The 13,981-nt window shown below is 39.8% G+C and overlaps 1 protein-coding gene across 1 annotated transcript in view; it reads left to right on the plus strand.

Moving 5' to 3' along the window:
• UNC5D (unc-5 netrin receptor D) overlaps positions 1-13,981 on the plus strand; it is a 601,039-nt gene that overhangs the window by 322,162 nt on the left and 264,896 nt on the right. The window contains exon 2 of the mRNA XM_027122816.1: positions 8,671-8,889. Within this exon, the coding sequence (XP_026978617.1) occupies positions 8,671-8,889 (219 nt within the window). The remainder of the gene's footprint in view (positions 1-8,670; positions 8,890-13,981) is intronic.

Below are 13,981 nucleotides of genomic sequence, written 5' to 3' on the forward strand. Positions count from 1 at the left end.
GTAGGTTTTTTTTTCAATTTTTTTTTTTTTTTTTTGCTGTACGCAGGCCTCTCACTGTTGTGGCCTCTCCCGTTGCAGAGCACAGGCTCCGGACGTGCAGGCTCAGCGGCCATGGCTCACGGGGCCAGCTGCTCCGCAGCATGTGGGATCCTCCTGGACCGGGGCACAAACCCGTGTCCCCTGCATCGGCAGGCGGACTCTCAACCACTGCGCCACCAGGGAAGCCCCCTCATTGTAGTTTTGATTTGCATTTCTCTAATAATTAGTGATGTTGAGCAGCTTTTCATGTGCTTCTTGGCCATCTGTATGTCTTCTTTGGAGAAATGTCTATTTAGGTCTTCTGCCCATATTTGGATGGGGTTGTTTGTTTATTTAATATTGAGCTGCATGAGCTGTTTATATTTTTTGTAGATTAAGCCTTTGTCCGTTGATTCGTTTGCAAATATTTTCTCCCATTCTGAGGGTTGTCTTTTCATCTTGTTTGTAGTTTCCTTTGCTTTGCAAAAGCTTTTAAGTTTCATTAGGTCCCATTTGTTTATTTTAGTTTTTATTTCCATTACTCTAGGAGGTGGATCAAAAAAGATCTTGCTGTGATTTATGTCAGAGTGTTCTTCCTATGTTTTCCTCTAATAGTTTTATAGTGTCCGGTCTTACATGTAGGTCTCGAATCCATTTGGAGTTGATTTTTGTGTATGGTGTTAGGGAGTGTTCTAATTTCATTCTTTTACAAGTAGCTGTCCAGTTTTCCCAGCACCACTTATTGAAGAGGCTGTCTTTTCTCCCTTGTATATCCTTGCCTCCTTTGTCATAGATTAGTTGACCATAGGTGCATGGATTTATCTCTGGGCTTTCTATCCTGTTCCATTGATCTATATTTCTGTTTTTGTGCCAGTACCATATTGTCTTGATCACTGTAGCTTTTTAGTATAGTCTGAAGTCAGGGAGCCTGATTCCTCCAGCTCCGTTTTTCGTTCTCAAGATTGCTTTGGCTATTCGGGGTCTTTGGCGTTTCCGTACAAATTGTGAAATTTTTTGTTCTAGTTCTGTGAAAACTGCCATTGGTAGTTTGATAGGGATTGCACTGAATCTGTAGATTTCTTTGGGTAGTATAGCCATTTTCACAATGTTGTTGCTTCCAGTCCAAGAACATGGTATATCTCTCCATCTATTTGTATCATTTTTAATTTCTTTCAGCAGTGTCTTACAGTTTTCTGCATACAGGTCTTTTGTCTCCCTAGGTAGGTTTATTCCTAGGTGTTTTATTCTTTTTGGTGCAATGGTAAATGGGAGTGTTTCCTTAATTTCTCTTTCAGAGTTTTCATCATTAGCATGTAGGAATGCAAGAGATTTCTCTGCATTAATTTTGTATCCTGCAACTTTACCAAATTCATTGATTAGCTCTAGTAGTTTTCTGGTGGCATCTTTAGGATTCTCTATGTTTAGTCATGTCGTCTGCAAACAGTGACAGTTTTACTTCTTTTCCAATTTGTATTCCTTTTATTTCTTTTTTTCTCTGATTGCCATGGCTAGGACTTACAAAGCTATGTTGAATAATAGTGGTGAGAGTGGACATCCTTGTCTTGTTCCAGATCTTAGAGGAAATGCTTTCAGTTTTTCACCATTGAGAATGATGTTTGCTGTTGGTTTGTCATATATGGCCTTTATTATGTTGAAGTAGGTTCCCTCTATACCCACTTTCTGGAGAGTTTTTAATCATAAACGGGTGTTGAATTTTGTCAAAAGCTTTTTCTGAATCTATTTTAGATGATCATATGGTTTTTATTCTTCAATTTGTTAATATGGTGTATCATTGATTGATTTGCATATATCGAAGAATCCTTGCATCCGTGGGATAAATCCCACTTGATCATGGTGTATAATTCTTTTGATGTGTTGTTGGATTCTGTTTGCTAGTATTTTGTTGAGGATTTTTGCGTGTATATTCATCAGTGATATTGGTCTGTAATGTTCTTTTTTTGTTGTATGTTTGTCTGCTTTTGGTATCAGGGTGATGGTGGCCTCATAGAATGAGTTTGGGAGTGATCCTTTTTCTGCAGTTTTTTGGAAGAGTTTTAGAAGGATGTGTGTTAGCTCTTCTCGAAAATTTTGATAGACTTTACCTGTGAAGCCATCTTGTCCGGATATTTGGTTGTTGGAAGATTTTTAATCACAGTTTCAATTTCATTACTTGTGATTTGTCTGTTCATATTTTCTATTTTTTCCTGGTTCTTGGAAGGTTATACCTTTCTAAGAATTTGTCCATTTCTTCCAGGTTGTCCATTTTATTGGCAGAGAGTTGCTTGTAGTGGTCTCTTAGGATGCTTTGTAGTTCTGTGGTGTCTGTTGTAACTTCTCCTTTTCATTTCTAATTCTATTGATTTGAGTCCTCTCCCTCTTTTTCTTGATGAGTCTGGCTAATGGTCTATCAATTCTGTTTATCATCTCAAAGAACCAGCTTTTAGCTTATTGCTCTTTGTTATTATTTTCTTTGTTTCTATTTCATTTATTTCTGCTCTGATATTTATGATTTCTTTCCTTCTGCTCACTTTGGGTTTTGTTTGTTCTTCTTTCTCTAGTTCCTTTAAGTGTAAGGTTAGATTGTTTGAGATTTTTCTTGTTTCTTGAGGTAGGCTTGTATTGCTATAAACCTCCCTCTTAGAACTGCTTTTGCTGTGTCCCATAGGTTTTGGATCATCGTGTTTTCATTGTCATTTGTGTCTAGGTATTTTTGATTTCCCTTTTGATTTCTTCACTGGTCTCTTGGTTATTTACTAACGTAATGTTTAGCCTCCATTTTTTGGTTCTTTTTATATTTTTCTCCCTGTAATTGATTTCTAATCTCATAGTGTTGTGGCCAGAAAAGATGCTTGATATGATTTCAGTTTTCTTAAATTTACTGAGACTTGATTTGTGACCCAAGAAGTGATCTATCCTGGAGAATGTTCTGTGTGCACTAGAGAAGAAAGTGTAATCTGCTGTTTTTGGATGGAATGTCCTATAAATATCAATTAAATCTATCTTGGTTTATTGTGTCATTTAAAGCTTGTTTCCTTACTAAGTTTCTGTTTGGATGATCTGTCCATTGGTGTAGTGAGGTGTTAAAGTCCCCCACTATTATTGTGTTACTGTCGATTTCCTCTTACAGCTGTTAGCAGTTGCCTTATGATTGATGTGCTCCTATGTTGGGTGCATATATATTTATAATTGTTATATCTTATTCTTGGATTGGTCCCTTGATCATTATGTAGTGGCCTTCCTTGTCTCTTGTAACATTCTTTATTTTAAAGTCTATTTTATCTGATATGTGTATTGCTACTCCAGGTTTCTTTTGATTTCCATTAGCATGGAATATCTTTTTTCTGTCCCCTCACTTTCAGTCTGTATGTGTCTCTAGGCCTGAAGTGGGTCTCTTGTAGACAGCATATATATGGGTCTTGTTTTTGTATCCATTCAGCGAGCCTGTGTCTTTTGGTTGGAACATTTAATCTATTCACGTTTAAGGTAATTATCGATATGTATGTTCCTATTACCATATTCCTAACTGACTTGGGTTTGTTTTTGTAGGTCCTTTTCTTCTCTTGTGTTTCCCACTTAGAGAAGTTCCTTTAGCATTTGTTGTAGAGCTGGTTTGGTGGTGCTGAATTTTCTTAGCTTTTACTTGTCTATAAAGCTTTTGATTTCTCCATCAAATCTGAACGAGATCCTTGCTGGGTAGAGTAATCTTGTTTGTACGTTCTTCACTTTCATCACTTTAAATATGTCATGCCACTCCCTTCTGGCTCATAGAGTTTCTGCTGAGAAATCAGCTGTTAACCTTATGGGAGTTGTCTCGTATATTATTTGGCATTTTTCCCTTGTTGCTTTCAATAATTTTTCTTTGTCTTTAGTTCTTGCCAATTTGACTACTGTGTGTCTTGGCGTGTTTGTCCTTGGGTTTATCCTGTGTGGGACTCTCTGTGTTTCCTGGACTTGGGTGGCTATTTCCTTTCCCATGTTGGGGAAGTTTTCGACTCTAATCTCTTCAAATATTTTCTTGGGTCCTTTCTCTTCTCCTTCTGGGACCCCTATAATGCGAATGTTGTTGCATTTAATGTTGTCCCAGAGGTCTCTTATGCTGTCTTCATTTCTTTTCATTCTTTTTTCTTTATTCTGTTCCACAGCAGTGAATTCCACCATTCTGTCTTCCACGTAACTTATCCGTTCTTCTGCCTCAGTTATTCTGCTATTGATTCCTTCTAGTGTACTTTTCATTTCAGTTATTGTATTGTTCATCTCTCTTTGTTTGTTCTTTAATTCTTCAAGGTCTTTGTTATACATTTCTTGCATCTTCTCGATCTTTGCCTCCATTCTTTTTCCGAGGTCCTGGATCATCTTCACTATCATTTTTCTAAATTCTTTTTCTGGCAGGTTGCCTATCTCCGCTTCATTTAGTTGTTTTTATGGGGTTTTATCTTGTTCCTTCATCTGATCCGTAGCCCTCTGCCTTTTCATCTTGTCTTTCTGTGAATGTGGTTTTTGTTCCACGGGCTGCAGGATTGTAGTTCTTCTTGCTTCTGCTGTCTGCCCTCTGGTGGATGAGGCTATCTAAGAGGCTTGTGCATGTTTCCTAATGGGAAGGACTAGTGGTGGGTAGAGCTGGCTGTTGCTCTGGTGGGCCAAGCTCAGTAAAACTTTAATGTGCTTGTCTGCTGATGGGTGAGGCTGGGTTTCCTCCCTGTTGGTTGTTTGGCCCGAGGCGACCCAGCACTGGAGCCTACCCAGGCTCTTTGGTGGGGCTAATGGCTGACTCTGGGAGGGCTCACGCCAAGGAGTACTTCCCAGAACTTCTGCTGCCAGTGTTCTTGTCCTCACGGTGAGACACAGCCATGCCCCTCCTCTGCAGGAGACCCTCCAGCACTAGCAGGTAGGTCTGGTTCAGTGTCTTATGGGGTCACTGCTGCTTCCCCTGGGTCCCTATGCACATACTACTTTGTGTGTGCCCTCCAAGAGTGGAGTCTCTGTTTCCCACAGTCCTGTCATACTCCTGCAATCAAATCCCGCTAGCCTTCAAAGTCTGATTCTCTAGGAATTCCTCCTCCCGTTGCCAGACCCCCAGGTTGGGAAGCCTGACGTGGGGCTCAGAACCTTCACTCCAGTGGGTGGACTTCTGTGGTTTGTGTTCTCCAGTTTGCGAGTCACCCACCCAGCAGTTATGGGATTTGATTTTTTTGTGATTGCGCCCCTCCTACCGTCTCATTGTGGCTTCTCCTTTGTCTTTGGATGTGGAGTATCTTTTTTGGTGAGTTCCAGTGTCTTCCTGTTGATGATTGTTCAGCAGTTAGTTGTGATTCCAGTGCTCTCGCCAGAGGCAGTGAGAGCACGTCCTTCTCCTCCTCGATCTCGAACCAATGAATCTGGTTGTCAGCAACTTCTACGCCCCAGCTTGGAACTTCTGTTGGCAACTTCCCAGCCTGATGGGTTAAGAAGGGGCTACTTTCCTGGGGTAGCAGCCTTTTTGTTGCAAGGGAGGCATGTGGAGGGCAGGGCACTGCTATACCAGCAATTCAGGTCTGAGCCTGGTGAGGATCCTGGGGAGGGGAAGCGGGGAGAGGGATCTGTATATGGCAAACAGCACTCCTAACACTTCACTATGCATACAAAGCAAACAACAACAACAAAAGGAAAATACGTAACTTTTCTATTTTCACTTACTGTATTTCATTTCTTAGGATGCAAACAAATGGTAATACATATAGAAATGTATACCCACAGTGTCTCACCTTTCCACTCTTACCCTCATAAATTGATTTTTTTTTGTTATTTTTTGCTTTCCTGGACCCTGACCTGTTTTCTATACATACATGATATTAACGTGGCCTCAGTAATAGTTAAGATAGAATGTTACATTCTGCCTCTTTTTTTCTTCCTTTGAACATAGATTGATTCTTTTGTAAATTGCTTTTCATTTTTTTTAAATTGAAGTATAGTTAATTTACAGTGGTGTGTTAGTTTCAAATGTGTAGCAAAGTGATTCAATTATACATATATATATTGTTTTGTTTTGCTATGTACCTAGATTCCTTTCCATTATAGGCTATTACAAGTTATTGAGTATAGTTCTCTGTGCTATACTGTAGGTCCTTGTTGCTTACCTGTTTTATATACAGTAGTGTATATATGTTAATCCCAAACTCCTGATTTATCTCCCCTCACCCCATATTCCCTTTGGTAACCATGACTTTGTTTCCTGTGTCAGTGAGTCTTTCTGTTTTGTTAGATTGACTGATTCTTAATGGAGGGCCTCGAGGTCGCCGGGACACTTACAGCCAATTTTCCCATTCCACTCTCCTGCTCTCTGTTTTAGATGAAGACTGAACTTGTTATTTTATCTGATGGGGTTTTACTAAAATAGCAGGAAGGTAACCTAATTGCTTTCAGATCTCTCTGTTTTGTGACTCAGATGGTTAAAACTCGATTTATCTTATCATCCAATACCTTTGTATGTCATTTTACTTAAACTGGTTAAATGTGGTCTCACTATTTACTTACAGATTGGTTTTTTGTGACCCACACCCCATGTCAGTAGTTACTTCTGACATTTAGGCATTGTTACTAATTAAGCAAAAACACCTCATACAGCATTTAGCACTTACACCCCTGTTCACTCAGGCTACCACCATGGGGGTCTGCATATATTCTTTATCAGGTGACCCTTTTCTGCAACAGTGAATTACTTTGGACAGAACTCAAGCCCCTGATGGGAGTGTGAGCTGTTTGATGCCCACATAAAGTCTTCTAATACCTTTGTCATTTCCTCTAATGCATGGATTTACAGAAGCCTGAGGGACTTGGTATTTATTGAAGATGGAAATTGCTGTGAGCAGTCAGTAACAGAATGAATTAATATATGATACATATTATGAAGTCCATTGTAAATATAATTTAAAACATTAAAAAGCACCTCTCAGATTCTATCCTGAAACCCTTCTTATTCCATGTGATATGTACACATTTTATTTTCTGAGGGAGTTCATCTAACTTTTATAACTTAAACTGTTTGCTCTCTTATTATTTGGAATATTTGTGTTATGATGCTTTTTTGGCGTGCGTTAGCTTTTCTATTAACATGAGTTAACTTTTCTATTACAAATGCACTTGTAGCTTATAAATATCAAACTCTTTAATATGTGAGGCATTGCCCCCCCCCCAAGTTGATACATTTAATGACAAAAAAAGTTTGGAGAATCAAACTATTGTGTTTAATTCATTTCAGTGGCATGACATAGTGCTTATGTATTCCCGTTGGCGAGCAGTCTTTTTCATAACTCAGTGTCTTTTATTTTCTTCCTTACGCAAACATATAATTATAGGCAGTCATTCCTCCTGTGTCCTAGTTCCCCCCCTTTTACTAATTCTCTCTACAGGTTCTTACAGCAGGACATTCCCCCTAATATCGTGAATATGTCTATCCTTGACAGTGCTTACTCATTTAGGTTATTGACTTGAGTGGGAATAATAAGAGGCTCTGTTTGTTCAGAATTGCATTGATGGTGCCCAGAAAGCCGGGTTAGGACACAGGGTGCACCTGGTCTCCAGGCTCTCTCCTGTTGAACTAGATTGTTGTTCCAGTGGTTTCATTCGGTCCCTTTCTGCAGCTTAGCCCTAAAGACTGATTTGCTTTGAATGGGAGTAATCCTCTCTGGGGCATAGCTGATCTGGTTATTGAAATCTTTGCTTGCTTTGTTCTTTGGAATGGCCACAGGAAGGCACAAGATAGGGTTTCTCTTGGTTATGCTCCACATTGCTCAGCAGTTACATCTTTCTTCCCTTGACTTTGTGCTAGTTTCCTGGGACTTAAGTCCTTGCTAAATGGAGTGAAGAGACAATGAAGCCAAGTCTTGGCTTTTTCATATTGTTTCTCTCCACTCATCAGTTCCCTGTACTTGGGGAGACTCACATCTGTTTCTTCCCTTTGAACAGATGTAACCCTAGATATTAAACTAAAAACTTATAGCTTGTAGTGATTTGTTTTAGTTCTTAACCTTAAAAGTGAGGTAGCTTTTGGGGTCAGGAGTGCTGGGTGTAAAGAATGATGGTCAAAGACAAGCAGAAGAAATGTGTATTCCTTTTAGAAGGTTTAGTAAATTTGGGGAAGAAACGCTATCCAAAGTAGAATACCAGACAATCTCCAAAGTTTCATAGGTAAAGAAAGTGGACAGTTTGGAATCTTTTGGACATGTCTTATGATCGACCATCCTCCACCAACGTCACCATTATGTACACTCATTTATGGGAAAACCAAATCTATTCCCTCCATTATTTCAAAGTTTTGAGGCAGCTTGGGCCCCTCATTGAACACTTCGCCAGACTGAATCTTAAGATTTAGCCTGTCACCCCACAGATGTTTTATCTCAGGTCTTTCAGCAAAGGCAGATTCAAAACTGTAGTTTGAGAGGGTCTCCTATTCATTGTTGTCACTCGTCCGGTAATACTGAGTGTGTGTCTGTCTAAAGGTACCATATCATGCTAATTCAGTCTCTAGAAGATAATTCATCTGCACAGGCCTTACAAGCATGCTGTGTTAGGATACAGAGTTTTCCAGCACAGATCATTGAAGCAGGTTGTTCTTTTTGGCCTGATGTATGTGCTGCCAGTGTAGACTGTGTTCTGATATCTTCTTCAATTTCACAGGAACTGACAATGGCGAAGTCCTCCCTGAATCCATCCCATCAGCTCCTGGGACGCTGCCTCATTTCATAGAGGAGCCAGGCGATGCTTATATCATCAAGAGCAACCCCATTGCACTGAGGTGCAAAGCAAGGCCAGCCATGCAGATATTCTTCAAATGCAATGGCGAGTGGGTCCATCAAAATGAGCATGTCTCTGAGGAGAGTCTGGACGAGAGTTCAGGTAAGAACGGGAAGCAATCAGAACCACCTACGGTAGCTTCTCAGATTCTCACATTGTTATATGACTGCTTAAGCCACCCCCATTACCTCATTTGAATGAGGTCACAGTAACATCATCTTTGGAATATCGTGTACAGTCATATCTTTACATGACTCCACAGCTCCCTTGCCTAGTGTACTCCAGTATGGTAGAGTTTTTTATTTTCCTGCTCTATATAACTTTAAGACCTAATTTTGTATGGAAGTTAATATTCTCATTGGAAATAAAACCAGGCATTCACTGTTTTCATTTTTCTGAATTCTAAATACTTTTTCAAGACATAAATCCTTCACCAAACACCTTTTTTTTTTTTTTTTGTGGTACGTGGGCCTCTCACTGTTGTGGCCTCTCCCATTGCGGAGCGGGCCTCTCACTGTTGTGGCCTCTCCCATTGTGGAGCACAGGCTCCAGATGCACAGGCTCAGCGGCCATGGCTCATGGGCCCAGCCGCCCCGCAGCATGTGGGATCCTCCCGGACCGGGGCACGAACCCGTGTCCCCTGCATCGGCAGGTGGACTCTCAACCACTGCGCCACCAGGGAAGCCCCACCAAACACCTTTTTAAGCAGCATAAATTCAGTTTCTCTAATCTTTCCTCCTGGATATTATTTTTGTGTGCTTCATTCTCCACAGTTGGTGGTTTCTGTGTCGTCTTTAAGTTCTTTTGATTACTATGTAGTCATAGAGCCCAAATTAGAAGACCAAGTTCGGATAGGATATCCAGTATAAAAGAATTTCAGGACTATCATTATTGGCTTGGCTACTTTGGCTGATGAGGAGTTATGATGAGAATAGTGATCACACTAGCTAATGTTTGTTGAGCACTTACTATATACCAGGCCTTATCTAAGCATTTGATAGACATTATCTTACTGTCTTTTCAATAGCTCTCTGGGGTAAATAATGCTGTCACTGCCTTCTTATAGATAAGGAAACTGAGGCTCAAAGAAATTAAGTAAACTATGGGCTTGTGCTGGATCTGAAAGTAAGATCATTTGATTCAACTTTAAAAATTTATAACTTTTATATTTTAACATGTAACAGAAAGAGTATATGCTTTTGAACTTTGTCTCCTCAGACTAACTGAAAATTTAGCCTCATCCTAAATCCAGTCTGGTGTCACCCTAGATTATTGATGTTATTAGTTCTGAACTTATTCACTAGATGTCAGATTCTGAATAAATCAAAAAGCCTGAGTATAATTAAGAAGTTTCAAGGTGGCTTAATTTATTAACTGTATACCAGTGCTGTTTAATACACTAGGCTAGGTCTTTCAGAGTATTCCAAGAAGGGTAAGAGGCAAACACTGATCTCTAGACCTTCATAGCAACTAATAGGTATAAGACCAGTACACCTGTAAGTGCAGTACAAATGAAGTTATGATAAATGTCTCAAGAGAGGTAGATGGCACTAGGGAGGATTTTTTAAAAAACCATGTCTAACTAGGGCTCTCATGAAAGGGGTGGAAGCTATAGTATTTGAAAGGGACATTGATGAATATGTAATTCAGTTAGGCATAATTGATGCTAAACCCTATGGGGGAGTGAGGAGTCTCAATGGGCAACATTAGCAATTGAAAGGTCAACATTAGCAAATGAAAGAAAGCTGGGTGTATGTTCCACACAGCTTGGTTTGCTTGAAATATGAAATAGATGTAGGAGACAGCAGCTGATAGCTGGAAAACAGCTCAATCAGTGGCATAAAAAACCTCAAATACCAGAGCAAGGAGTCTTTTAATTAATTTTATGGATATTTTGCTAATGGTGGGGGTTGATTATATCGACACATGGGAATGAAGTGGCTTTGAAGCTATGCTTCAGAAGATGAATCTAGCAGAGGCCTTTGGAATGGTAAGGAGAAGTAGGAATGGGGAAGTTAGGAGGCTGGGATAATTCAGTTGAGAAAGTAAGGTCTGCTTCTGGAGCAATGGCCACAGAAATAAGAACTAGATATCTGATGTGAGAAACACTTCAACAAATCAGACTTAATAGCTGAATGAATAAATGAATGAATGGAGAAATAAAAACTAATCTTTTAACGGAAGCTAAAGGGTAGTCATCACATTAGCAAGGAGAAAAGTCTAAGATCATTGTTTGGACAAACTGCACTTGAAATACTTATGGGGTATAATGAAGAGATATAGATCTGGAACTTGGTAGAGTTCAGAGATAGAAAAGTAGATTAGGTAATCATCAATAAAGAATGAAGCCATGGATGTGCAGGAGTTGTCAAGAGAGAGTGGGTAATATGACAAGAAAATGGAGGTAGAGGAAACATCTCCCTCAGGGTCAGGAAGGAGACACGTCAGCAGCCAGCAAAGAAGTGAGCAGGGTATGCTGCGTTCCAAAGCAAAAGGAGAAAATCATTTCATAAAGATCTTCAGGAATTACCGTGGCTCTACTTAGGAATCAATGAAGAAGGAGGCAAAGAACTAAACACATGTATCAGCAGTGCTAAGCATTATGCAGTTCTGAGCTGATTCGTGTTTGTAGTATGAACGCATCAAAAGGTAGAGAAGCACCTAAAACCTTATCACAGTTCCCTATCCATTCCACTTTGGAACTAGTATGAGGAAAAAACCAAAAGTGCTTGTTTTAGAGATGCTGTTCTTCAGGCCAAAAGCATGCTTAGAACTTAGGAATCTAAGTGTGCGAATGGGAAGGGATCTCAGTGGTAAACCTAACAGCCGTATTTTATTCATGAAATAAAAGGTTCCAGGAGATACAAGTATTCATGGTATAGTTCTTTCTAGAAGCCAAGTCTCCTGATCTTCACTCTAGATACATTTCCTTGACTCTGTAAGCCACCTTTACATACTTATTCCTGCGGTCTCCTTCCCAGTCAAAATATTGACACATTCCCTTACTGACATAAGGGTGGGTTTCAGCACCTGGCTCAGTATTTCCTGTCATGAATCTGTTCAGTGTTTAATTTCCCAAGTATATAATCCAATACTGTTCCATTGGAGTTTCTTTATTCCTGACCATTTCAGCCATCTCTCTAAGGGCCAATCCCTTATTCTATGTTGTGTTTCTGGCCCTGTTGAAGTTTATAACAACCAAAGATATAGAGACATTTCCAGGATTCCAGGTATAGTTTCCTTCTTTAAAGAGGGATTTGGCAAAATCAAAGCAAAAGAAGAGGACAAATTGAATCTTGGTGCCAGGAAACTTTCTGCTTCTGTGCTCCCAAGATTGGGATTTTGGAGAGACCTAGGTGGATTGACCTGGTGTTGGAGAGTTAAGTCACAAACAATAGCTATCTCACTTACCTTGGCATGAAGTCTTCCAAGAAGACACTTGGCGTTTTGGAAGAGAGCAGCAAAGGGAACAGCATTTCCCATAGGAGCAAAACCCTATAGAACAATGGTAGAATATGAAAGGTTTATGTCTCATATTCAGTTAGTCCGACCAGAGAGGGACTCAAATACTAGTGGCTCCATGGGGCTGTGTGTTTTATCCTCAGACATTGCTGCCCTAGATTTTGCCCAGTAATGAACTTAAAATAGCAGAACCCCTTAGGGTAAACTGCTCCAAATAAAAGAGAGGAAGAACATTGAAAAATGATCAACTATTTTTTTATACCACTGCTAGAAAATCCTATATCCGTTCTCATTTAAAGACCTCTTGATAAGTATTGCAGACCAATTTAACACTCTACCCTTTTGTCGTTTCACAACATTCTGTTTTGTTATTGCTTCTCCCTTTTAATTCCCTTAGCATTGCTGGGCAACTCCATGTCTTGCAGATAGCAGCGTTGATTACATTCTCTGCCTCCACGTAAAAATCTCCCCTCTTGGCTTCCTTTAAAAAAATAAAATAAGACCAATAAAAGTCTCAACTTTCAAAGGAATTGGGAAGAACAAAAAAAATCATGCACGACAAAATCTGAAGAGATTATACACCGATTTAAAAAATAACCTGTTGAGAAAGAATTTTAACAGCTACTTTTTGGAAAAGAATTTAATAAGCACGACCATTTCTTCCAAGTCATTTTGACTGAATCAATAGAAAATGTCTCTCCCTAAAATTGTTTTTCTTCTGTGTGGTTAATGAAAATCACTGTCTACCACACACTGCAATTATGTTTCCTAAGCTCTGCAGTAATAGTGGAAAAGTGGAAACTGGAGCAAGATGAGTGGAGATATTAGACCCAAAACTAATGCATAAGTGTAATTAAGGTTGGAAACGAAATGGCCTCAGGTATTGAAAAATAGATGCATTACTTCCCCTGGGTTCTTCAGCGTGGAGCTGGAACATAGGGATTGACTACCTTTACAGCCTTAATGGCTTTTGATGGGGTCTGAAAAATAATTCCTGCCAGTCCAGTGGGAGGGAATGATACCGAGAGACCAAGGATAATGGGACCACGTTTGACCAGAGGTAGAGAATGCTCCAGGCTCTTTTAAGAAGTTGAAAGTAACTGCTTCAATATCTTTGGCCAACGTGGTCTCTATTTCTAAAATCCTAGAGAACTTTGATTCTTTTTACTTAGAGGTTTTCTTTCTTCACAGAACTAATGGGAAATGCATAGGACCTGGGAGTGCTGGGAGTCGACACAGAATCTTTTGTATTTCCAAATTGGAGCAATAAATCCTTTCAGTTGTTAAAGGCTGCACACTGCCTTTGGTCTTTCTGGCAATTTGGCCCCGTCCTCTAACAGTTCAAATAAGAAGAAAAAGGATTGTATGTTTTCATGCAATTTAGCTTGGAAAACCCAGAGCTAGAGTTCTTTCCTGCAGAAAGCACAATTTATTTGACGTGAGTTACTGTGTTTGCACAGACACGGCTATACCTCTTAGTAATGTACACTTTTAGTTCTCTGCACAAGCCGAGCGATCCTCTTCCATTTGTTCTGCCTCATTTCATTTGGAAAAATGGGAAGTCTTCTTCCTTGTATTTTTCCTCTGTTAGCATCTGGAGTTGAGAGGCAATCCCAATTCAGGAATCATGCCCCTGAGAAAGGAAAGGGGTGGATTGTTCAGTAATGCACCAATGCGCGCGCGCGCACACACACACACACACACACACACACACACACACACACACACACAC

This window comes from Aethalodelphis obliquidens, unplaced genomic scaffold (assembly GCF_003676395.1).
Source record: "Aethalodelphis obliquidens isolate GAN/ISIS:26980383/991018 unplaced genomic scaffold, ASM367639v1 scaffold25, whole genome shotgun sequence".
NCBI lineage: Eukaryota > Metazoa > Chordata > Mammalia > Artiodactyla > Delphinidae > Aethalodelphis > Aethalodelphis obliquidens.